The sequence below is a fragment of the Delphinus delphis genome, chromosome 9 (assembly GCF_949987515.2).
Source record: "Delphinus delphis chromosome 9, mDelDel1.2, whole genome shotgun sequence".
Lineage (NCBI taxonomy): Eukaryota > Metazoa > Chordata > Mammalia > Artiodactyla > Delphinidae > Delphinus > Delphinus delphis.
This window is the reverse complement of record NC_082691.1, coordinates 21,954,067-21,978,554: the sequence shown is the minus strand read 5'-3', so window position 1 is coordinate 21,978,554 and position 24,488 is coordinate 21,954,067. Positions and strand designations below refer to the sequence as shown.

General features: G+C 39.9%; 1 protein-coding gene across 1 annotated transcript in view; it reads left to right on the top strand.

Moving 5' to 3' along the window:
- The first annotated feature begins 2,285 nt into the window (after nucleotides 1–2,285).
- GSAP (gamma-secretase activating protein) overlaps nucleotides 2,286–24,488 on the top strand; it is an 89,162-nt gene continuing 66,959 nt past the window's right edge. Inside the window, exons 1-6 of the mRNA XM_060020310.1 lie at nucleotides 2,286–2,522; nucleotides 12,693–12,769; nucleotides 13,753–13,809; nucleotides 15,751–15,820; nucleotides 16,128–16,181; nucleotides 23,546–23,634. Of these exons, the coding sequence (XP_059876293.1) occupies nucleotides 2,414–2,522; nucleotides 12,693–12,769; nucleotides 13,753–13,809; nucleotides 15,751–15,820; nucleotides 16,128–16,181; nucleotides 23,546–23,634 (456 nt within the window). The 5' untranslated portion in view covers nucleotides 2,286–2,413. The remainder of the gene's footprint in view (nucleotides 2,523–12,692; nucleotides 12,770–13,752; nucleotides 13,810–15,750; nucleotides 15,821–16,127; nucleotides 16,182–23,545; nucleotides 23,635–24,488) is intronic.

Sequence of the window (24,488 nt, the reverse complement as noted above, 5' to 3'; positions counted from 1 at the left end):
CAACAGTGAGAGGCCCGCGTACCGGAAGAAAAAAAAAAAAAAACAAAGCCAGTTCCAGTGCTTAATGATTCTGAGGCAGCTTTCTTTTCTTTTCCCTTTTTTTAGGCAAATATTTAAAGTGTATAATGTGATGATTTGATATAAATATACATGGTGAAATGATTACCACAGTCAAGTTAACACATCCATCAATGAAGCAGCTTTTTAACTAAAGAAGATAGGACAGTTTCCAGTTCTGCCTTCTTTAGAGTTCAAGGATAATCCATCAGCATTCTTTTTCTGTTAATCTTTCACAAATTGTAAACCAGTAAGTCACCATTCACTAGTCTTTTCCTTAGCGAATTATCTCCAAAGCTCAGCCATTCATATACTACCTTCATGGCTTTGGCCATGTCTCTCTGGTATCTTAGTTATTATTTCTCACCTTCTCTATGTTCTTTTTTACTTAAATTTATTTGGAAGGGAATTTTTATATAATCACTGCTTGATGAAGACTATAAAATCAGTTTTACTTGATAAAAATAGAGGTTAACTGAGAAAAAAATCGACAGAAACTTAATTTTTAAAATAGGAAAGTGAAGACGTTTCTATATGACAAAGGCAACCAGCTCCATTTGGTATGCAACATTCGTTGTCGTATCTCCCCATTATTTCAGTGGTCACCCTTCTTTGCACTAGCAATATCAGCAGCCTCAGTAAGCATTTCTGTTAAAGCTTCATGCACTTTACAGGTAGGATGACTTTCCTACGAATGTGGTGGTGAGTAGTGGAGAGCTACCTGAAATCATCCACCACCGCAGCCGGAGAAACGTGTCAGTAGGGCGAAATCAAGAGTTTCTTTTACCTTTATTTAGAGAAATTTTCAAATCTTAGCGAGCCTAAGAATCACCTGAGGCTCTGACTGAAATGCACATTTCTGTGCCTTGCCCAGGTCTAGACTAGAGCCTAGGAGTCTGCACTGTGAAACAGAGGGTAGTTTTCAGACCCTCACTTTGTGAGACATGTGACAAAGCACCCCTTAGTCCATTACTGACTCACTCTTCAGTAACAGTGGAGCACCTTCTGGCTGCTCTGTTAGCCGCTGCAGAGGGGTGTGCAAGACTCAAGATTCAATTCACGGCTCCATGCAGCATTTGATTGTCAAATGAGGTGTACTAGCAACATCTGTCTAGAAGTTCAGGGTTAGGAAGGTCGCTAGGGGCTGAAGCTGTGAGAAAGCTTTGTGCATCCAGATTGTAAGGGTCTGGTGATTTTTTTCGGAGGCAAGTGGGTGGAATCAGAGGGTTCTGGAATCAGGCCAACCTGGAGCTGAAAGTAAGTCTAGGTGAAAAGGCTGGAAGGGTCAGGTAAAGTATAGGCACTTTATCCTGCAGTCAGCTGTTACTCAAAGTCTTCTGCACGGGGCCATGAGGACAGCTTTGTTTTAGGGACAGTAATAACTTGGCATTGATGTTCAGGATGGATTGGATCTGCAGTGCCAAAGGTGCAGCAAGCAATACTGATGGTACACTCTCTAATGAAAAGAAACCTGAGTGGCAAGATTAAGAAAACACTGGACTTATTTATAGGTATGGGGATGAGACGGTGCCCCACACCACAGGTGCCCCTGGAAGGAGAGCACTTTTAAAAGAGTAAGTGCAGAGGAAATCTTCAACAATTCAGCTTCGTTGCAGCCAGTGTAGGGAGCCCTGTAAATAGGCAGAAGACCTGTTTGTGTTGAGCTGATTGACCCCTTCCAGTGTCTCCGAACCTCTGTTAAAATAGAATCATCTCACATACACCTCGCTGCTACTTTCTACTTAAGTACTACTAATAAAATACCACCACCCTGAAATTGGGCTGAATAGGCCCAAGCCACCGCCTGCTTCTGCCCCGGTGATGACCTTGAACCTTCTCAGGTGACCCAGCTAGTAATACCTCTCTCTAGCCAACTGGTTTCTAAAGTTTGCTGCACAGTGGACTCACCTGGGGATTAACAAACAAACAAACAAACAAAAGAAACCCCAAACGCCTAGCACGCACATGTCATATGCAGCATAGTTTGGAAACCATTGGTCCAGCAACATCTCCACGCCTCTTTAAAAAACAAATCCTCCCTCCCTCTCTGTCCTCCGCCGCGAGGGTGCAAGTCGAGGGCTCGCGGCCCGGCTGGGTCTGGTCCCCGCGCCCTCGTCGCTCCCCCTCCCCCCATCCCCCCGCCAGCCCAACGTGCGCAGCTCGAGGCTCACGTGCGCGGCGCGGGCCGGGCCGGGAGGAGGCGGTGCTGGGGCTTCTCCCGCTCGGCCGCGGCGGAACCGAAAGCGGCGGGCGGGGGAGAGGAAGGAGGGGCGGGCGCGGGGTGCGGTGGCGCGCGGAGGGCCGGGAATGCCCGCGGCGCAGGGCTCCAGAGCTGCCCGGTGGCCGCGTCCGGGCAATGGCCCTCCGTCTGGTCTCCGACTTCGATCTCGGGAAGGACGTGCTCCCGTGGCTGCGGGCACAGCGGGCGGCGTTAGTGGCCGCTGGGGCCGGAGGCGGAGGCCCAGGTGCTGTAGGCGTGCGTCGGGGAGGGGTGGGGCGTGGATGTGGGGGGGGGGGTTAGGCAGGGGCAGCGGAGGCGGGGGAGTTGGAGTCCTTCATACCTAGGTGTTCCCGGGCTGGGCCGGGGTGGTTGGTGGGCACCGCCAGACGCGCAGCCTGTGCCCCCTGCTAGCCTGTGAAGGTTGGTGCTGAAGGGGTGACCTTCCCCTCTTCGGAGTCTGGGCTTTGCCACCCTCATCCGGGGCCACTGGCTGAAGGGCGGAGGGACAGCCCCCGGGGCAAGGTGGGCAAGGTCTCGGTGGCGGAGTTGTACTGCTTTTTTTTTAAACATCTTTATTGGAGTATAATTGCCGTACAATGGTGTGTTAGTTTCTGCTGTATAACAAAGTGAATCAGCTCTACGTGTACATATATACCAATATCCCCTCGCACCCTCCCTATCCCACCCCTCTAGGTGGTCACTGCTTCTTCTAGCTAGTTCCAGCTAGAACTCCTCCAGCTTCTGGCTTAAGGGTTGCGCACAGTAAGTCACCTTCAGTAGAAAGGCTGGGTACCTTGGCATCATCTCATCAGAGCAGGGCGTGGAGGAGCAGCTGCCCAGACTCTGCAACTCCTCCGGCACAAGGCTGCAGGGGGTGGGGGAGGGTCGTTCTCTATGCTTTATTCATATCTCACCTGCCTAAAAAGATTCATCACCTGGGTAGGGGTTCCACCAAGACTGGAGGCTACTGGAAGTTCTCGCGTTATGAGAAAGAAAAGATGAATCATGGCCGCCAGGAAAACCACCGTATAAATACTTAACAGCTGCACGGTTTGTCCCCACGTTTGTGAGACGTGTTTCTGGGTGAACAGTATCCGTGATTTAGGGGACATGCCACTTCGGATGTGAAGTGCGAGAGGGTAGGGGTCTGCTTTCAGGCTGTGAGCAATGAACTGAGAGCCCACTGTTTTCCAAAGCATCAGGCCCGTCACCACCAACCCAGAGACCACCTGTGCCGGCCAGCAAGAGGCGTGAGACCAAGTGATCCTCGGGTGTCCTGCCCAACTTCCTCAGGGTGAATTGGAATACATTCTGGGCAGTTGAGCCTTTGATTTTCATCTGTCTCAAAAATCCTTTGTTTTGATTTTGATAAGAGAGTGGAAAGTCACTTTCGAGCCTTCCCAGCATTGATCAACCAAAACTTTAAAGAAGGGGAACTCTGTGATTTCCCAGGTTGTTTTTCAAGAAGAAACGTTTGCTGGAAATAATGTTGCATCTTCAGGGCTTAGGTTCAGGTTCAAAGAAACGATACCCTGGATCCCAGTTGTGCACAGGAGCTAGCCACTTCAGTGTGTTTACCTCTTTTTTTCCCCATCTGGTTTTCCTTAAACACTTAGACTTGCTGGAGGGCATTTTTTGGAGAGGTCCATCAAATTACCCATATCTACAACTCCTTTCCCCTTATCGCTGGAGAAAATTTTCTGTCCTATGGCTTTAGCAGAATATTTGTAGGGTTCCTTGTCTTGGCATGTTAGTTGTTGGTTCCAAACAGGGAGTCATGTTTGTGTAGCTCAAAGCTCCAGTTTGACTAGTGAGTTTGACAAACGACTAGTGTCATTATTAGTAAAGCTTCACTTTGGGGGATTTTTTAAAAGTCTCCTGAATGTCTAAAGAGCTTTTGAAGATTTATGGTTTCTACCACAAAGTGGTCCTTCCTCTGGACCTCCACCTTATAGAGCTAAGTGGCAAGTGTCTGAAAATGAGAAGTTAGATGAAGTGTGAAATGCCACAGTCTTATGTTTCAGTAATGTGTGTTGTGATTGAAAAGCTGTGTGTGAGCCAGTTAGATTTTGGCTTCCTTGTGTCTTTCACACATCTGTGAAGACATATAAACTTGTGTGTTGACATTTCACCAAACAGCAGATACCCCTGGGTCCTCAGAAACTAAACTTACTAGAAATACCAGATTTTTCTGATATTGGTAGTATTTTGCTCCTGCAGAGCACCTTGGCAAGATATTAGCCCTATTATACTAAAAGAAATTGTTATTTCTGAAAATCACCAGTGGGTGGTAGCTCAAAAAAACCACAAGTTAATTATTCTGCTGCTGTAATTTGTAGCACTGGCAGGGGAATGTGGGAGTCTATTTTATTCCTAGCACAGCTATTACTCCACACATTTGTGCAAATTATTTTCCTTTCAAAGTCTCGGCTTTTCAAATGTAAATTATGAATAATTATACCATTGTATAGTCTCCTCTCTGCACACTTGCTCTCTAAATTTGAAGCCTTAATATTTTTACATCAACAAATACAACTGAAGATTTCTTAGGGGTGTTAAGTAGTACTCCTGATGTATGACATATTTCTGGCAAAATAGCCACAGAGCTGGGCTAAGTCAGCCAGGACAGAAATTCAGTGCATATATGATAGCATTTTAGTCAAAAAGGGGTTAAGAAGTAAGGAGACCAGATTTGGTTACTGCATGTGTTTCTTGTTCTAGGTTGAACTTTGGGAAAATTATTTCTCCTGAAATAAAGGAAGAAAATATTTGTTCTTTAAAAATTAAAAGTTATACAAAAGAGTATTTTTAACACATCTAAGCTATAAAAATAAAAAAAAGCAAAACTGTGTACCCACCTTAAAAATAGAATAATATCAAGACTTTTGTAGGCTCTTTGTCTCCCTATTTGATCCTATTGCTCTCCGTATCCCTCATCTGTAAGTTGTTACCTACAACCACTTAAACTTTTATATTTTAACATTTCTTTGATTCTATTTGTAGTTTTAACCCATATGTATATCTCCCTAAGCAAAATATCATTTCATTTTGCTTGTTTGTGAACTTTAAGTAAATGAAAGAACACTATATGTATTCTTTTCATTTTTTTCTTCTCAGTAGTGTAAGATTTATCCATGTTGACTGCTGTAGGTCGTTAATTTTCACTGCTGTATAGTATTCCATTTGTGTGACTATACAACACTATGGTGGACATGGAGATGCAGTGCTTAGATCTTCCTATCAAGAAAGGGCTTGTCCCAGGTGCTGTACGTGTGGGCAGCAGATAGCCCTCAGCTGTCAGCGCCTTCAGGGATGGCCTCGGCAGAGGGTTGTGTCACCCAACTTTATGCCCCTTTAGTTTAGGTATGGCCTCCTTTAATGAGAGGGTGAGGTGGGGTATAAAGGCCTGGGCATTTTGACTCACATGGGACAACTCTGACAATTCATTTCAGTTCTAGAGCTTCCCCAGTGGAGGACCCCAAGGTCACCTGAGGCCACTGGGCCTTCATTGTAACTTGACTTCTTCCCCAGCCTGGTCCTGCTTCCTTCTCCTTCCTGCTACAGGTGTTAATCCCACTTTAGTAAGCACTCCCTAGTAAATACCCTGCATACGAAACTGTCTCAGGATGTTTCCTAGGAAACCCAACTTACTTATCTTCATCCCAACAGTGACATTTGGGAGGTTTCTGGGGTTTGCTGTTACAGTCTATGCTTTTACTAACCTGGTGCGTACTTTACATGTTTCTCTAGGATGGATGTCTGACTTGAGAGTTGCTGAGTCACAGGCTATGCACGTCTTCACTTTTCCTGGGTAGTGCCAAATTGTTTTCTAAAGTACTTGTACTTATTAACTACCCCATTTGTGGTATAGAAATGTTTTTGGTACTCTGTATCTTCACAAGCTCTTAATTTTTCCAGATTTTAAATTTCTTGTCAAACTGGTGGGTCTAAACGTTACTTCATTGTGGTTTGAGGTTGAACATCTCTATATATTTACTGGCTATTTGAGTTTCCCCTTCTATGGGATGTTGGTTCATCCTTTTGTCTATTTGTCTGTTGTGGCTTTTTTTAATATTGATTTTAAGGCATTCTTCATTGTGGATTCTAGTCCCTTGTTCATCATATATGTTGCAGATATCTTCCCTCAATCTCTTGGTTTTTTCAGTTTGTGATTACCTTTGATAAACAAGAGTTCTTGATTATAATGTAGTCTAATTTATGAGTCTTTTCCTTTACGGTTTGTGGGTTTTGGATATTTTAAAGAAATTTAGAAGTCATGAAGACATTTTTATGTTAACTTCTAAAAGCTTTAAAGCTTTTTTCTTTGAATTTTGTTATCTTTTTATCCATCTGGAATTTATTTTTGTAATATGATGTAGGAATCAAATAAGGGGACACCAGAACCTTCAAAAGTAGCCCTGATATTTGCTATTTTTAAGCTGGGTGGTGGTTATATGATTTTGTTTTGTTATTTATAGCTTACAGGTGTTAATATATTCTTTTGTAAATTGCATTGTTTTTCTGTGTTAATAGCTAGTAGTTCTAGTGTCACTAACCAAGTAGCCCTACCTTTTCTCACTGACAGCAAAACCACTTCCTTCACACATCAAGTTTCCATATGTGTGTGAGTCTTCTTTTCTGGGCTTTTAATTTTGTTCCATTGGCCAATGTTAGACGAAGACATCTTAGTAACTATCTTTCTGTTAAGTCTTGATAACTGGTAGAGTAAGTCTTCTCACATCAGTCATCTTCAGGATCATCTCTGGCTATTCTATGCTCCTTGTTCTTACATATATATTTTGGAATCAGCCAGTTAGATTTCACCAAAATCTGTTGGATTTTTGATTTGAGTTGCATTGAATCTGTGGATCAGCTTGGGGAGAATTGGCATCTTTACAATATTAAATCTTCCCAACTATGAATAAAGTATAGCTTGTTGTTTATTTAGAGCTCTTTTATGATTCTTAAGAAGTCTTAGAATTTTCTCCATGAAGGTTTTTGCCAGATTTATTCCTGGGTTGTTATTATTTTTTGTTGCTCTCATAAATAGCACATTTAAAAACATTATAGGTTCTAACTATTACTGGTATGTAGCAATATAATAGATTTTATATATTAATTTTTCTGTCTAATGCTTAATCCCCTCTTGGAATGTATCATATCTTCAGGAAATTAAGAAAAAGTCTCCGGTATGTAAATTTTCTAAGGTTTAAATGTCACGTATATTTAAGACCAGAAATAATGTAGGTTTTCTTGCCTATATCTCCTTGCCTGCTTCAATTAGTATTAGATTGATGAATTTATTAGAATTTATTAATGTTCCAGATTGATTAATCTTTCAAATACTGTAGTTATTCATTTTTTCCAGGGAAGTGATATATTTTACCAGTTATCTGAGTCAAGAGTAATGCTTTTATTGTTGCCTCCTAGATACCCCCAGACAGATTTGGGGGCCAGAGGATTGGCTTAGTCACATTGTTTTTGTTTATTGTTTTACTCTTCTCTCACCACTGTCCTTCCTTTTCACTTTTCCTTCCCCTACCTTCCTAGTCTCCTTTTCTAATTCTTTTCTGTCTTTATTGCTTAACTAATCACCCCATCCTTGATTTTTCTCATTTTATTCAGAATATGAAATATAAATCATATAATAATGTTTACTTCATACGTTTAGAAATTATAATATCTGGTCCTGTTGAGCAGGAGGTTTTATGTGAATTATTTACAGAATAGAAATGTCATAGGATAATTATATCTTAGCACTCTTTGATCTCTGTTTTAGGAACTAGTTCAAATTTTTGTATAGGGCTGTGAGACTCCCTCCACCCCCATAGTCATTGGAAAGAAAAGAAATACTTTTATTTGATTTTTGTCTCATAGCAGTTGGAAACCAAATTTACATATTTGACAGACATATTCTTTTAAAGTGAAATCACTCGTGTTTGGCAAAGAATACATTGAAGTGGACGAGACTTATCTGGCAAACCAGCCTTTTTTTTTTTTTTTTACAAATTTACCCTAAAGTTTATTTGAAAAGATAAAAGGATGAGAATAGCCATGAAAGGAGAGTGATCACAGAGGACTTGACCACCAAATATTAAAAAGCATTATAAAGCTGTAATCAAAGCAATGTGGCATTGACTTAATAATATGTAGACGGGTCAATGGAACAAGAATAAATAGTTCAGAAATATACATAGGGGTTTACTACATTATAAGTGTGGCATTTCAGAAAAAACATAATTCAATAAATGGCATTTGAACAACTGGGTAACCATTTGTAAACAAAGTATAATGACAATTGTTATCTCATACTGTATACGTATGAGTATAAATACATAAATAAATTTTAGTTGGATCAAATATATAATTAAAAAATAAAAACACAAAAATTGTAGAAAAAAATATACCAAGCATTTATATAATCTCAGGGTAGGAAAGACAATTCTGTGCATGACATCAAAGATAGAAACTATAAATGAAAATATAGGGTTTTTTTGAATTTTATTATTTTTTTTAATACAGCAGGTTCTTATTATCTGTTTTATACATATTAGTGTATACATGTCAATCCCCATCTCCCAGTTCATCCCACCACCAGCTCCCCACCCCCACTGCTGCTTTCCCCCCTTGGTGTCCATAGGTTTTTTTCTCTACATCTGTGTCTCTATTTCTGCCTTGTGAACTGGTTCATCTGTACCATTTTTCTAGATTCCACATATATGCGTTAATATATATTTGGTTTTTTCTTTCTGACTTACTTCACTCTCTATGACAGCCTCTAGGTCCATCCATATCTCTACGAATGACCCAATTCTGTTCCTTTTTATGGCTGAGTAATAGTCCATTGTATATATGTACCACATCTTCTTTTTTTTTTAAATAAATTTATTTATTTTATTTATTTTATGGCTGTGTTGGGTCTTCGTTGCTGTGCGTGGGCTTCTCATTGTCGTGGCTTCTCTTGTTGTGGAGCACGGGCTTTAGGCGCCCAGGCTTCAGTAGTTGTGGCACTTGGGCTCAGTAGTTGTGGCTCGTGGGCTCTAGAGCGCAGGCTCAGTAGTTGTGGCACACAGGCTTAGTTGCTCCGCGGCATGTGGGATCTTCCTGGACCAGGGCTCGAACCCGTGTCCCCTGCATTGGCAGGCAGACTCCCAACTACTGCGCCACCAGGGAAGCCCTGTACCACATCTTCTTTATCCATTCATCTGTCGATGGGCATTTAGGTTGCTTCCATGACCTGGCTCTTGTAAATAGGGCTTCAGTGGACACTGGGGTGGCAAACCAGCTTTAATTTTACATGAGCTGTGACTCACCAACACCTTTAATATCTAGATACTCTCCGTTTTTTTAGTAGGTTTACTTATGCAAGTATTTATCAGAATGCTACATTTTTCCTTCATGAACTCTGATTTCACTGAACTGGAAAATTAAACCACATTTCCTCATTTGAAATTGCTAAACTTCCTCTTCTGGACTTTCCAGAGTTGAACTAGTGGGAGAAGAGTCAGAATGAATAAGCAAAGAGGTTATTGAATAAGTCTTTTAAAAGGGTGTGTCTAAAACATGAGCAACTAATCCGGGGAGGAAGGGCCAATGGGTTTATAGTGTGTGGTGAGACCCTGGTCTCTGGCTTAACAACATTGCTAAATTTATCGAATGCAAATATCCTTCAGATGAGAACCATGTACTTAACTGCAGGATTATTTAAGACTGCAATTCTTACTCCCTAACAGACCCATGAAGGCATTATTTTTATTATGTCTTTCTACTCTGGTTACATTATAAGCAGGTCCTAGTTATGCTATCTAATGAATATTGTTTAATGTATATTATTTATAAATATGTAGTTCACTGGTTCTCAGCCCTGGCTGCACATTAGAATGACAAGGGAAACTTAAAAATACAGACACCAGGGAGTAGGGCCCTCACCAGCTCAAAAAAATTAGGATATTTGGGACAGGGCTTGGACATCCATGTTCTTTTAAAATCTCCCCTGATGATTCTAACACAACACAAGCATTGAGAACCATTGATTTAATGGAATAAGCATATATCATGTGTTGTAATCTGCACTTGTTGGAGAATTTTTTTCTCTTAGTATTTTCGTGATTTGGAAATAGATGTGCTTTTGCAAGGAAATTGGATTTTCTTAGCAAGATTCTTGTAAAGAAGTTTCTTATCTTAGTTGAAACCTTTTAAGTGTACTTTTGAGAAGGTCTCTTCCAGCATCCTTATAATCTTGAAAGAAAAAAAAAAATGCTTCTCAAAATATTGACACATTGCATTCCAGGAGTTTTGAGTCATGTGCAGGATGAAAAGAAACTCACTGAAATCCTCTTTAGGTGTCTGCAAAATCCACCTTAAAGGATTTTTCAGTAATTATCCGTGTTCCCATTGTGAGTATGATACTGTGATGATACTTAACTAAGGAAACTTAGTTCATTCTGTTTACCTTTTCCTAGGCTTGAAATTAGTCTGTGCCACTTTTTCAATATATGGTATTGGCCAAATATCTTAACTTCATTGAAACTCAGTTGTTTTACCCATACAATGGGCCTGTAGTACCTTATACAGTATGATTGAGATAGCAATGAGAACTCTGTAAATTATGAAGTGCTGTTCAGCAGTAAGCTAATTGAATCATACTATTATCCTAAGAGACCAAGTGATTATTCTTATTTTTTTTAATATTGAGAATAATGTGTCTGATACCTCAATATACATTGAAAAGTGTATATACCCATATATAAGCAACACTTACCCCCTTCTTTGCCCTGCCCCCTGAAGAGCCAGGCAGCTTCTTCTTGTGAGGAGTTGGCAAGAGAGATCTCAGGATGATTCCTAAGTTCTCACTGAACCATCTCTAAAGGTTTTCCACTCCCAGCTCCAGTGCAGGGGTTGAGCTCACCAATTATCCTGATTTTGTGTCTTGATTTTTCCTTTTTAATCAGGAATACAAACTGAAATTTGCTCTGATTTATAGGATATTTTGCATATGTTTTGTCTGAATATTGGAATTTGTCATAATCAACATAATATTTTAACATCTAATAACACTATTCTTGTGTGGGGAAAATGAGTCAAGTTGAAGCAATTTAATTTTGAGGAAATTGGGGATATATACTTTTCTTCCCCATTAATGATGATAATTATCAATGCTGTTTCTAACCAGTGTTTAAATCCTTTAACTGTAGAAATCGGAGGAATATCCAAAAATTTTAGAAGAAAAATGATGGTCCATTAACTTACAAGTTAAATGTTTTGTGTAAAAAATCTTTATATCCTTTGTCAAATATGGCCTTCATACAGAAAAGTACACAAATCACAAGTGCCACTCAGTTAATTTTCACAAAGTGAGGCACACCCATGGAACTGGCACTCAGAGCCGGAAGGAGAAAATTAATAGAACCCCAAAGGTCCCCTTCATACTCCTTTCCAGCAATCACTCATCTAGCGCAATAGATTCTTTTTGCCAGATTTTGAAACTTGTGTGTAAATTAAATCATACAGTTTGTACCTTTTTTGGGAGGGGTGAGTATGTGGGCTTCTTGTACTCATTTATGGTGTATGTTATAGCAAGTTAATTCATTTTTATTGTTGTATAATACTCCATTGTTTGAATATACCACAATTTATTCATTCTTTGCTTGATGGATATTTTGGGTTTCCAGTTTTGACTATTATGAACCATAGTGCTATATTTATTTACTTATTTATTTTTGGCTGCTTTGGGTCTTTGTTGCCATGTGCAGGCTTTCTGTAGTTGCAGCAAGCGGGGGCTACTCTTCTTTGCGGTGTGTGGGCTTCTCACTGTGGTGGCTTCTCTTGTTGTGGAGCACATGCTTTAGGCATGCGGGCTTCAGTAGTTGTGGCACGCGGGCTCAGTAGTTTTGGCTCACGAGCTCTAGAACGCAGGCTCAGTAGTTGTGGCGCATGGGCTTAGTTGCTCCACAGCATGTGGGATCTTCCCGGACCAGGGCTTGAACCCGTGTCCCCTACATTGGCAGGCGGATTCTTAACCATTGCGCCACCAGGGAAGTCTCTGAACCATAGTGCTATAGATGTCATATGTGTTATTTGCCACAATATGTGTATACTTCTTATGAGATATATGTACAAGGGCAATTTTTGAGCCATATATATTCAGCTTCAGTAGATTCTGCTGGTTTTTTCCAATGTGTACACTTCCATTAGCAAGGCTCCCTTGAGGTACTTCCTAATCACTGCTCCTTTCCTCTTCCCTAAAGGTCATTACTAGTCTGATCGCTAATAAAATAGATTAGCTTTGCTTGTTTTTAAACTCTATGTAATGGTATGATCAGTATTCTTTTGTATTTGGCTTTTCACTAATATTGTATTTGTTAGATATGTTTGTAAACATCTACTAAGTATTAACTTGCTATTATTGTTTCAGGTGTTTTAGAAAACAATTATGAGAGCTTACGTGTACTAAATGTTGAAAGAAATGGAAATATTATTTATACCTATAAGGTATGCCTATATTCTTTTTTTAAATTGTGGTAAAATATACATAACATAAAATTTACCATTTTAACCATTTCTTTTTTTACAGAGTTTTATGTTGTATCTTACTGATGGGTAGTGAATAAGACCTGTTGGTATTTAATCTTTAACATATGACATTTTTTATTTTGTGAGATTGAGTAGGGTAATTGAAATTCAGTCTTATGAAATATTTTCTCTTTTTTAAATAAAAAACTACACAGTGTCTGACACAGTGCTCAAATGTTTTGAATAGATGAACAGTTTCATTTTCTACAGGAAAAATGCCAAGTAAGAGATGTTTAAACCTAATTAATGTTAAATTTTTATCTTTGAGAAAATATTAAATATTATTACTATACATCATCTTTTCAAACTTATATATGCTCAGACTTTTGAGGTATTAATATTTGACAGTGTGTTTTCAATATTAATTGTTCTAAGGAAAGAAAATTTAACTTTACAGATAACTTTACCGTAGTAGTGAAAAGTGGAAGAATGATAACAGTGGTCAGTTTGCTTTGCACAGTTGTATTACTGTACTTTTTTTTTTTTTGCTTAAAAAAAGTTATTTTAAGTTGTATCTGTGAGGATGCTGCGTTAAAGGAGTTGTACGATTCAAAAAGTTTTACTTATAAGAATATCAGGGACTTGTTCTGGCCACTTTCAGTGACCGTCATATATATTCTTACAGAAATAAATGGAAGTACAAAAAGATTCGCTCCTTCACCATGCTCAGTCCTAGGAGACAGGGTCCCCCAGACTCACTGAGCTGTACATTCTTATTGCCTTTCACTCTTTGATCCATATGACCAGCAGAAACAGGTTCAGTCCCTCTCTGACATGCACAGCAGGCTACCTTTAGAGTGCTTGTTGCTAATACTGGTTGAATTATTGCAGGTTTCTTTTAAAACTAGTAACTTCCTAAACAATGACATTTAATAAACATCTAGTTAATTTTTTCTTTTCAGGATGATAAGGGAAATGTCTTCTTTGGATTGTATGATTACCAGACCAAACAAAATGAGGTAAAAATCACCATAGATTATAGTTACTTATTGGTTACTTTCCTGCTATTCAAGTTTTCCCTTCTTTCTAGATACAACTTCTTATTTCATTTTATTTTCTAAAAATTTAGTTTATATTTCTTTGCTTCCTTCTCTTCTCCCTTTACCATTATCTTAAAAAAAAAAAATGTGTAAGGAGTCCTGGAACAAAATGTCACCTGGTCTCTTAGTCCTTTGAGATTTAAGCCAAGTTGGCGCAAACCAATTATCCAATGTTCTGTAGGAATGTAGGAAGTCCAACGCCTTCCCCGGATTTGTGTGCTCCCAGAAGCTTAGGATCTCATAATGACCTCTGGCTCTGACTTCTGATTCTGCATAACCTTCACTGTTCTTGCTTTTCATTACTTCTCAAAGATCCAGGTTTAGAACCAGCCTCCTTTTCTTAATCTTTCCTCAAACTACTCACGTAAGACATTGATTAATGTGACAGGCTTGTCTAATTCTTGGGGCAAATGGGAGGGAGTCACTTTGTGCCTACATAAAAACAATTTACCAGTATTGAGGGACTCAGAAGTCTATAAATGTACACTGGCACAGAAGGCGCTCCAAAACACATTATTACATGAAAAAAGCAAGTTGCCAGAATACTACATTCCGTTTATGTTTAAAAAACTTGCAAGACAAATATGTACGTGCATAAATATATATTAAAAACTCATTTTGAATGATCTGGAAGGCTACGGAGCAAATTACAAACATGTTTCCTTTTCAGAGGAAATTGGAATTGGGTGAATGTAATGGAGAACGTAGACTTTTTATTTGGTAGTGTTCGCATGTCTTAAATGCTGAGACTCTCCTTGTGTGTTATTTATTAATTAAAAGGATAAAACACTGAAAACTTAAGTGTATACATTCATGACTCTTCTTACTTATAAATAAGAATCCCTCAGTTAGAGCAAGAGTCAAAGGAAACCAAAATTTCTCACATGAATTCAGAGCCTTCTTATTAACTCAAAGTTCCCTTTTCCTGACTTTTCAACATTTTCTATCAACTTCTGGCCACTGGATTCTAGTATGTTCTCAGTGGTTCTTTAGTCTGCAGGTACTAATTACCTTCGTAATAGTTCTGCAGTCACTGTTTCTCTTAGCCTGCTCTCTCCTGAAGTCTAAGGCTCTATCTTTCCTTATCCTCTAAGTGTATTTTAAGAGACTTTACTTAATATAACTGTGATTGGCTCCAGTTCCTCAATGTGCACCTCACATCCTCCTTCTGCATGACCATTTTAGTTTTCTTTACTATTCCAGGAAATGGAATCTTGCAACAATCAAACAGCAAGAAAATAAAAATAAAGATTAAATAAAAAAGAAGACTGCTTTGCCAGTATTCTAAATACAGAGTCCTTTAGGGGATGCACTGTGACAGTCTGTTAGACATAGTTAATGATGTCATAGTCATGTAAATTGATTAGTTACTTGCCTCAATAATCATAATAGCTAACACTTGAGTACTTATTATGTGTGGCAGACATTGTAGTAAGTACTTTCACATGGATTATCTAACTCACCACTTCTAAGGATCTCCTGAGATAGGTTGTATTATGATTTCAGTTTTACTGATGGGAGGATAGAGAGGTTGAATAACTCATCTAAAGTCACACAGCTAGCAAGTGGCAGAGTTAGGATTTGAACCTGGGTCTAGCTTGGCTCCAAGTTCTATGCTCTTAACCACTATACTATATTGTCTCATGGTTAAGTTTCAGTGCCAAGATGGCCTACAATAGCAAACTTTTTTCTTAAAAAATAATCTGAAACTTCTCAGTATGGATGAACTGGTTCACTGGTGGTTCTTTAATAAAATGCTTTACCACAATGATACTTGCTAGAGAGCTGAATGGGAATTGCATTCATGAAATTGTTGTTTAACATGAAACTCCACATTAAAAAATACTTCTGTTTTAATAGCATCTCTATACATTTGAGAAAGACTTGCAAGTTGTCAGTTGCTCAGTCAACAGGGAGAGAACTTTGCTGGGTAAGTTGAACTCTTTCATTGCTACAATTCAAGAACTAAACTACATTTTTTTAGTTTCAAAGTATTGAATTTTTGCAATATTTGATCATTCTATAACAATGGTTTTCTGGGAGAAGATGCACTTGGGAGATTAGATTTGAAATAAAGAATCTGTAGAGTGTATCTACAAAAAAGAATACTTTGTATTTCACCTTAATCATCCACTGACAGCTTTGAGCCCTCACTTATTTTGGGTATAAAATGGTAAACTGTTAAAGCCGCTGTATGGATCATTTGCTACTGGATTATTTTTTTCTTTTTCCATTAGCTGCAAGTTTAGTTCAAGCTGCTAAAGAGGGAAGAAGGAATGAGCTTCAACCAGGTAATGAAATTACAGTTTTTAGTACTTATTGAGAGATGAAGATTTATTGAACTACTGTCAAATTGCAAGCATTTTTATAAATAGCTTTATCTCAGAATAAAAAGGCAAAGGTCATGTCAAGCATGAAAAAGAGGTTGCTTTACATTTTTTCCAAGTAAACAAGAAAGTACAGAAAATAATATAACAGTGAATAACAGAAATATTAAAAAGGCAATTAGCATCTGCAGACTGAACATGGAGAACACACTAGAAACCCTACAGGCAGAAGCTGGTACAAAAGGTTGGGAAGACGTTAGTATTGCTTGGAGAATGCCATTTTATCCTGATATCTGGTGAACTTCTAACCAGTACATATTGCATTATGAATAGTCCACGAATTCTAAATAAAAATCAGTTCTACTCATTTGCCGAGGCCCACTGCACAGTTGATTACTTATATGATTCCCACCCTCACTTCCTTTTAACATTTTTTATCATCCATCTGTTCAGAACTCAACAAATATGGAGTGTCTGCAGTGGGTCAGGCTCAATGCACAGCGCTGGGGATACAATGGATGCAAGAGAGGAGTGGCGATTGCCCACACGGCGAGCTATAGGGTCTAGTGGTAGGCGGGGTGCCCCATGAGATATGTGTCCCGTCTCAGAAGTTAGGCAATAAGCCTAGTGGGACCAGCTTTTCAATTTATCAAGAGAAGTATGGACTATTATGTAAAATTTTAATTTTTAAATGTTGGCCCAGATATATATTTTTTAAATAAATAAACTTATTTATTTATTTATTTTTGGCTGCGTTAGGTCTTTGTTGCTATGCATGGGCTTTCTGTAGTTGCGGCGAGCGGGGGCTACTCTTTGTTGCGGTGCATGGGCTTCTCACTGAGGTGGCTTCTCTTGTTGCGGAGCACGGGCTCTAGCCTTGTGGGCACCAGAGCGCAGGCTCAGTAGTTGTGGCACACGCGCTTAGTTGCTCCGTGGCATGTGGGATCTTCCCGGACCAGGGCTCGAACACGTGTCCCTTGCATTGACAGGTGGATTGTTAACCACTGTGCCACCAGGGAAGTACCAGCCCAGATATTTAAAAAAAAGTTCTCTTCAGGCAATGATAACCACCTGTGGCTGGATCCAGCCTGTGGACTACCATTTTTCAACCTCTGGTCAGGTAGATCGCATGTCAGTCTCTTTCTATTCCTATCCTGCAGTGGTTTCCGTCTCTTCTGTTTGTTTGGCACTTAAGCTCCTTCTTTTGTTAGCAGACTTCCCACTCGGATGTATTTTCCTGCAGTTATGTGTGATGGAAAACCCTTTATAAATACTTTCCAGTGAGGCTTATGAGGCAGTCCTGGGCTCCCACAGAGCCAGCTTAGAGTGTCAAGGGAACCAGAGCTGAGTCTGGATGGGACCTTCTCAGGGACCTCAGCAGAACAGTTTATGAGAGACGTTGGTGGGCAGAAGGCTTTCCCTGAAATCTCATCATTGTTTTACTCATCCTAACCTTCCCTCCTGCCATGTTATACTGAGAACCTCCGCAGTCCTCTTCCCTCTTCTGTGTCATGTCTTCCTCTGTTTTTTTTTTTTTTTTTTTTGGCTGTGTTGGGTCTTCGTTGTTGCATGCGGGCTTTCTCTAGTTGTGGCGAGCAGGGGCTACTGTTCGTTGCAGTGGCTTGTCTTTCTTGCGGAGCCCGGGCTCTAGGCTCACAGGCTTCAGTAGTTGTGGCTCTCGGGCTCTAGAGCGCAGGCTCAGTAGCTGTGGCGCACGAGCTTAGTTGCTCCGTGGCACGTGGGATCTTCCCAGACCAGGGCTCAGACCCGTGTCCCTTGCATTGGCAGGTGGATTGTTAACCACTGTGTCACCAGAGAAGTACTTCATGTCCTCCTCTTAGCATCCTCTGCTCCTCTTAGAATTAGGTGCAATGCTTAATTCAGAGATGATGGAAATGGACTAGCTGAAGCAAGATAGGTTCTAAAACATTGGTGTTCTGACTCCTAAAACAAGGGAATAGATGTGAGCCTGATCTCCTGGGCTAATAGCTGCTTGTGTTCATCCCAGTTATGAGGCTAGGCATCTGTACAGAACCTTGGATTAGGTCCCTGTGCCTCCCAGTTCTTTTTGAAACCTTATTCGTTTGAGCCTTAGAAGTTCCTTACTATGTTGGTAAACCCAGTAGAAACTATAATCTTTACATGATATTTACCATCTATGCGTAATCGTCATGCAGAAGAGTGGCGATTATGTATATCATAGAATGTACTTTCAGGCCAACTTTATTGTAAGTTTGATTTAGTTACAACATTAAATCCTATTCAGGTAATGTTACTAAGCTTTGAAAATTTGATGTACCTCTCATGAAATTATCTGATCACATCTTTTAAAATAGTAGAATGAATAGTGTTAATTTTTGTATTGGAAACCCCATACTTTATCTTAGCTCACCTTTTATACCAGCCACCACACTGAGAACCAGCTCTGCCCAAATGTAATTTGACAGGCAGTGCCTCACCTCAGCTGCTCTACCTACTTCTCGCTTTTTGCCCAGAGCCCTTGGGAAAATCTGCTTACCAGCTGCATGTGTACCACCTGGAAGTATGTTTAGAAAGGATTTCCAATAGGATAAGCCATGACCAATCGGGGGACAAGGAGCTGAAGGATGAATACTCCCCCTTTCCAGCCCTCAAGTGGGTGATTCTGAGGTGCACTCCATGCAAGGTGGTCAGTCAATTGACAGTGCCCGTACACTGCATACCCTTCTTCCCTATTTCACTCTCCCCACTCCCTCGTGCCAGCACCTCGTGGCTAAAGTGATCCTGTCCCCTGAGATGACTTCTTGTTTTAGTTTGGTTTTCCCCCGTAAGTAGAGTCTGAGGCAAGTATTTGAGCCCAGTTAGTTTATTTGAGGGATAATCCTAGGAAACACTATTAAAGGAGAGTTTAAACAGAGATCTGAAAGGAGGGAGCAAGCGTGCGCCACGGGGAAGCACATTTCTGGCAGAACAGAACAGCCAGCGCAAAGGCCCTGAGGCCAGAGTACTTGGTAAACTCACTGTTCAAGGATAGTGAGGTCAATGAGGCTGGAGTGGCATGAACAGCGGCAGAGTGGTGGGAACTGAGGCCAGCGGGAAATGAGGGTAAGGTGCAGACAGATCATGGAGACACTTACGAGGCCTTTTGTTCAGTTAAGATTTCAGAAATTATGTGACCAGAAAGACCTATAGGATCTATTGTAATGATTTGTCCTTTGAACAAATATTTTGCCTTTTGCAAAGACTTATTTTATCTGTCCCTGAATAACCTGATAAGCCATTTGATTATAAAATGTAGTTTGCCTCAAGGTATTAACACTCTGTTGCTTATAATGAGATTTTTCCATTGCAAATGAGACAAACTGTAACATCTCTCATATGAGCAAGATAGGGTTCCTTGGTCTACATACTTTACAGTAAGGTTTTTGTCAACAGTGCTTCTCTTATTGGCTGAGGCCGTGGCAGACTTAATGTTTTATTTAGAAAATGGCCTTCCACAGGGGCCAGGCTTAGGTGCCCCTTTCACTCTCCCCGGTGGAGTTATGTTTGCCCCAAGGTACAGCAGGTGCTTTGATTTCAGAGCTCTAATAACCAGAGCTTCTTCACAGCCAGATTCTACTGGACTCTTCCAACTTTGTCACCGTTTCACAACATGTACCTTCACCTGCTTCAGACCAGGTTCTTTCTGTTGCTCACTCTTCATCCTCCCAATGCCATGCCTATTCCTGTGCTTTAAAAATTTTTTTTTTAAATTCACTTTAAACAAAACAAAACAAAAATGTTCATCCATTTCTCCCCACCCCTCCTCTACCCCCACCTCCCGCAACCACCAGTCCGTTCTCTGTCTCTATAAGCTTGGTTTTGGTTTTGGTTTTGGTTTGGTTTGGTTTTTTTGATTCCACATATAAGAGAGATCATACGGTATTTGTCTTTTATTAAAGTAAAGTTGACTTACAATGTTGTGTTAGTTTCTGGTGTACAGCAAAGTGATTCAGTTATACATAATATGTATTTTTTCAGATTCTTTCCCTTTATACAAGGTTATTACAAGGTATTGAATATAGTTCCCTGTGCTGTACACTAAGACCTTGTTGTTTATCTATTTTATATGTAGTAGTATGTATCTGTTAATCCCAAATTCCTAATTTATCCCTCCCCAACTCCTTCCCTTCTGGTAACCGTAAGTTTGTTTTCTGTCTGTGAGTCTGTTTCTTTTCTGTAAATAAGTTCATTTGTATCATTTTTTTAGATTTCACATATAAGTGATATCATATGTTTGTCTTTCTCTGTCTGACTTACTTCACTTAATACAATAATCTCTGGGTCCAACCATGTTGCTGCAAATGGCGTGATTTCGTTCTTCGTTTGACTTACTTAGCATAGTACCCTTGAGGTCCATCCATGTTGTCCCTTTTTTTTTTTTTTTTTTGCGGTATGCGGGCCTCTCACTGTTGTGGCCTCTTCCGTTGTGGAGCACAGCCTCCGGACGCGCAGGCTCAGCGGCCATGGCTCACGGGCCCAGCCGCTCCGTGGCATGTGGGATCTTCCCACACCGGGGCACGAACCCGTGTCCCCTGCATCGGCAGGCGGACTCTCAACCACTGTGCCACCAGGGAAGCCCCATGTTGTCCCTTTTGATCCTGCCGCTCTCCTTCCCATGCCTGGACCTATCTGGCCCTTCAGTGATGCCCTCCCAGTTTCCATTGATAACTGGATTCTCTGAATTCTTGAGACAACTTTAAGCACTTCATGGAATCAGCACATTTTATGGATGAAAATGATTGTTGAAATGATCTGATTCTGTAGTTTTCCACTTTATTTTGTAAAAAAGCACTGGGAATTCCCTGACGGTCCAGTGGTTAGGACTTGGTGCTTTCACTGCCAGGGCCTGGGTTCGATCCCTGGGCAGGGAACTGAGATCCCGCAGGCCACACATTGGTGCGGCCAAAAACAACAACAACAAAAGCCCCCAAAGCACTAAGGCCTAGGAAAGCTTCATGATGTGCTGAAAAGTATATATTAGGTTACTGGCAGATTTTAAACTAGAACCGATGTCTCTAGAATCCTAATCCAGAGTGCTTGCTGTTACACTATGGAATCACATGGTATGTTATTGAGAGACATTCCTGTTTGCACAATTACTCTTATCGTTAAACTACTTTTATTAGTTAAGTATCTGGGCTGCCCCAAAGAAGGAAAAAATTAGTGTAGGAAGATGGTTTTTGACCTTGATAATCCTCCCATTTTAAAGGCAAGTGCATTTAGCTGATAGCTGGTTATCTCATCTGGGAACAGATTCACTGACAAAAAGGCCAAGTAGAAAGTGATTCCTTATTTATCCAATGAGACGATTCCCTTGCCTGCCCCCCAGAAATCTTTTTCCCCCAAAAGCTTTTAGGGCAAGAGATGAAACAGTCAAATATCAGCTTCTACTATTTACTATGTTAAACTAGTTATATACACTTAAAACAACATAATAAGGAAAATTACTTTTTTTCTCATTCTCACAGAACATTTTTATTCTATTTTTTTCCACAGGTATCTTTGACACCAATCTCTCTCTTATTCTTAGAGCCATTTTTTGAGTCATCAAGCAGATTCCCAAAGTACCTCACCTTTACCTTGTCCCAGTTATTAGAAATATAGCCCCTTTGAATTGTGAATGATCCTGTCACTGGATTTTTATTCTAAGCTACAAGTACCCGTCAGCCAAGCAATATGTGTTTTTCATTTGTTCTGTCGTTGTGTATTTGTGATCCCACATAATAACTCACTCACTGCTTTGCTTTTTTAGTAATCTCTAAAAAGGTGTGTTTACAGAGATATCCAGTCCTCAAAATTGTGAGGCAATATCCCAGAAATTGTTTTATATTCTTTGCCTTTTTTTTTCCTTTTTCTTAACATAAAGCAGTGCTGTTAGGTTACTTTCTTAAATAGTGAAAATAGTGAAAACTGGTACTGATTCAATTCCAGGCTGCTGCACCATCCCCAAATTGTAAATTATTATTCAAAATAAAGTCACCAAGTCAGAAAGAGAAAAACAAATATCTCATACTAACGCATATATGTGGAATGTAGTAAAGTGGTACAGGTGAACCAGTTTGCAAGGCAGAAATAGAGACGCAGATGTAGAGAACAAACGTATGGGCACCAAGCGGGGGTGGGGTGGTGGGATGAACCGGGAGAGTGCCATTGACATATATACACTAATATGTATAAAATAGATAACTAATAAGAACCTGTTGTATAAAAATAAATAAAATAAAATTCAACTAAAAAATAAATGACAATGTGTTGGCTTTCACAAGACTTAAAAATAGTTTTATGCATATGAAAAAAAAATAAATAAAGTCACCGAGAAAGCACCTGAGAATATTAGTCATTATAAGGACTCAAATATAAGGCAACTCCTTTTCTGAGAAGGGGAACGTTTGGCCTAAATTTGGATATCCCCATTCTAGCCTGTGTCCAACACTTCCTCCTAATTGCTTTCTTTTATGACATTAGCTCAGATGTGGCACTGAGGAAATAAGTGAGTCTTTATGCATGCAGCTCTGCAACCCTTCCCGAGGGAGGCCAAGCCCCTGTCCTAATTGCTGTCAACCGTAACACATTCATGCATCAGAAATATCTTTATATTTTCCTACGCGAACAATATTTGCCACTGTGCTGCAGAATTGCAGTGACACTGAACTGAGTTGTATTTGTTTAGACTTAGAAGCTGAGAGGGCCAGTGAAGTGATGGTAAAATGGCTGAGGAATGGGTAGGAACTTGTTCCTCATTCCGTGTACATTGACTTCTCCTTTATGATATATATATTTTTTAAATTAATTTAATTTAATTTTTATTTTTAGCTGCGTTGGGTCTTCGTTGCTGTGCATGGGCTTTCTCTAGTTGCAGCAAACGAGCTTCTCAGTGCGGTGGCTTCTCTTGTGGAGCACGGGCTCTAGGCGTGCGGGCTTCAGTAGTTGTGGCATGCGGGCTCAGTAGTTGTGGCTTGCGGGCTCTAGAGCACAGGCTCAGTAGTTGTGGTGCACGGGCTTAGTTGCTCCGCGGCATGTGGGATCTTCCCAGACCAGGGCTCGAACCCGTGTCCCCTGCATTGGCAGGCGGATTCTTAACCACTGCGCCACCAGGGAAGTCCAATGATGTTTTCTTTAAGTTTTAAGAAGTCTCAAAGTTTGGGTTTTAAGAAGTCTCAAAGTCAATTTTAAGACAAATACTTTTGTTTGTGGAGTAGCTAATACAGTAAGTAATACATTTTACATTTCCAAAGTTCAGACCTATGTGGAGGAGATAATTTGTGATATTCTGGACTTTGCTACTAAAAGCGACCTTTACATTATAGGTTCAAGGTGCTTAACTTTGTTGGTCGAGATCCACCCCATTAACAATGTGAAGGTTCTAAAAGCAGTGGATAGCTATATTTGGGTACAGGTAAGTGAGCATATCTTTATCATTTATCTCATTAATCAAAAAGCATGAAACCTATAGGCAGTGGTGTTACAAAGTGCTTTCACACACATTATCACATTTTCCTCAAAGCAATCCAGTGAATGAGTATGGCTGGAATTAACAGCTTTTCCTTTGCAAACATGAAAATCAAAACTCAAACCTAGCTCTCTGTCTCTATTATATCATGGTTTGTCTAATAGTACTATAATGTTTTTACATGATAAAATATAGAATATCAAAACACATTTAAAGGAAGTTTAAAAATGGTTTATCTAATGTGTTCATAGAGTTGACAGATTAAATACCTATGATTAAATGATATAATTAATCCCTGAATTTATCAACTCTATGAATCGATGCAGAAGCACTGTGTGTATAACACAAGTAGACTAGATATAGTCAATTCTCATTACTTGCACATAGAATTTGCAAATTCTACTACCCACTAAAATTTATTTGTTACCCCAAAATCAATACTCATGGTGCTTTCACAGTCATTTGCAGACAGGGGCAAAGCAGTGAAAAAATTTTCACCTGATGCACATGTTCCCAGATGAGGTAGAACAAGGTGACACTGCCTTCTTGATTCAGTTCTCAGACTGCAAACAAAGGTTGTTTTCACAGTCAACTTAGTGCCATGTTTTTCACACTCTTTGGCTTTTCTTGGTGATTTCGCTGTTTAAAATGTCCCCCAAGTGCCTTGTTGAGGTGCTGTCTCATGCTCCTAAGTGCAAGAAGGCTGCGCTATTCTTTTCAGAGAACACGTGTGTTAATTAGATAAACTTCATTTAGACATTAGCTTATAGTACTGTTGACTGAGTTCAGTGCTAGCGAAT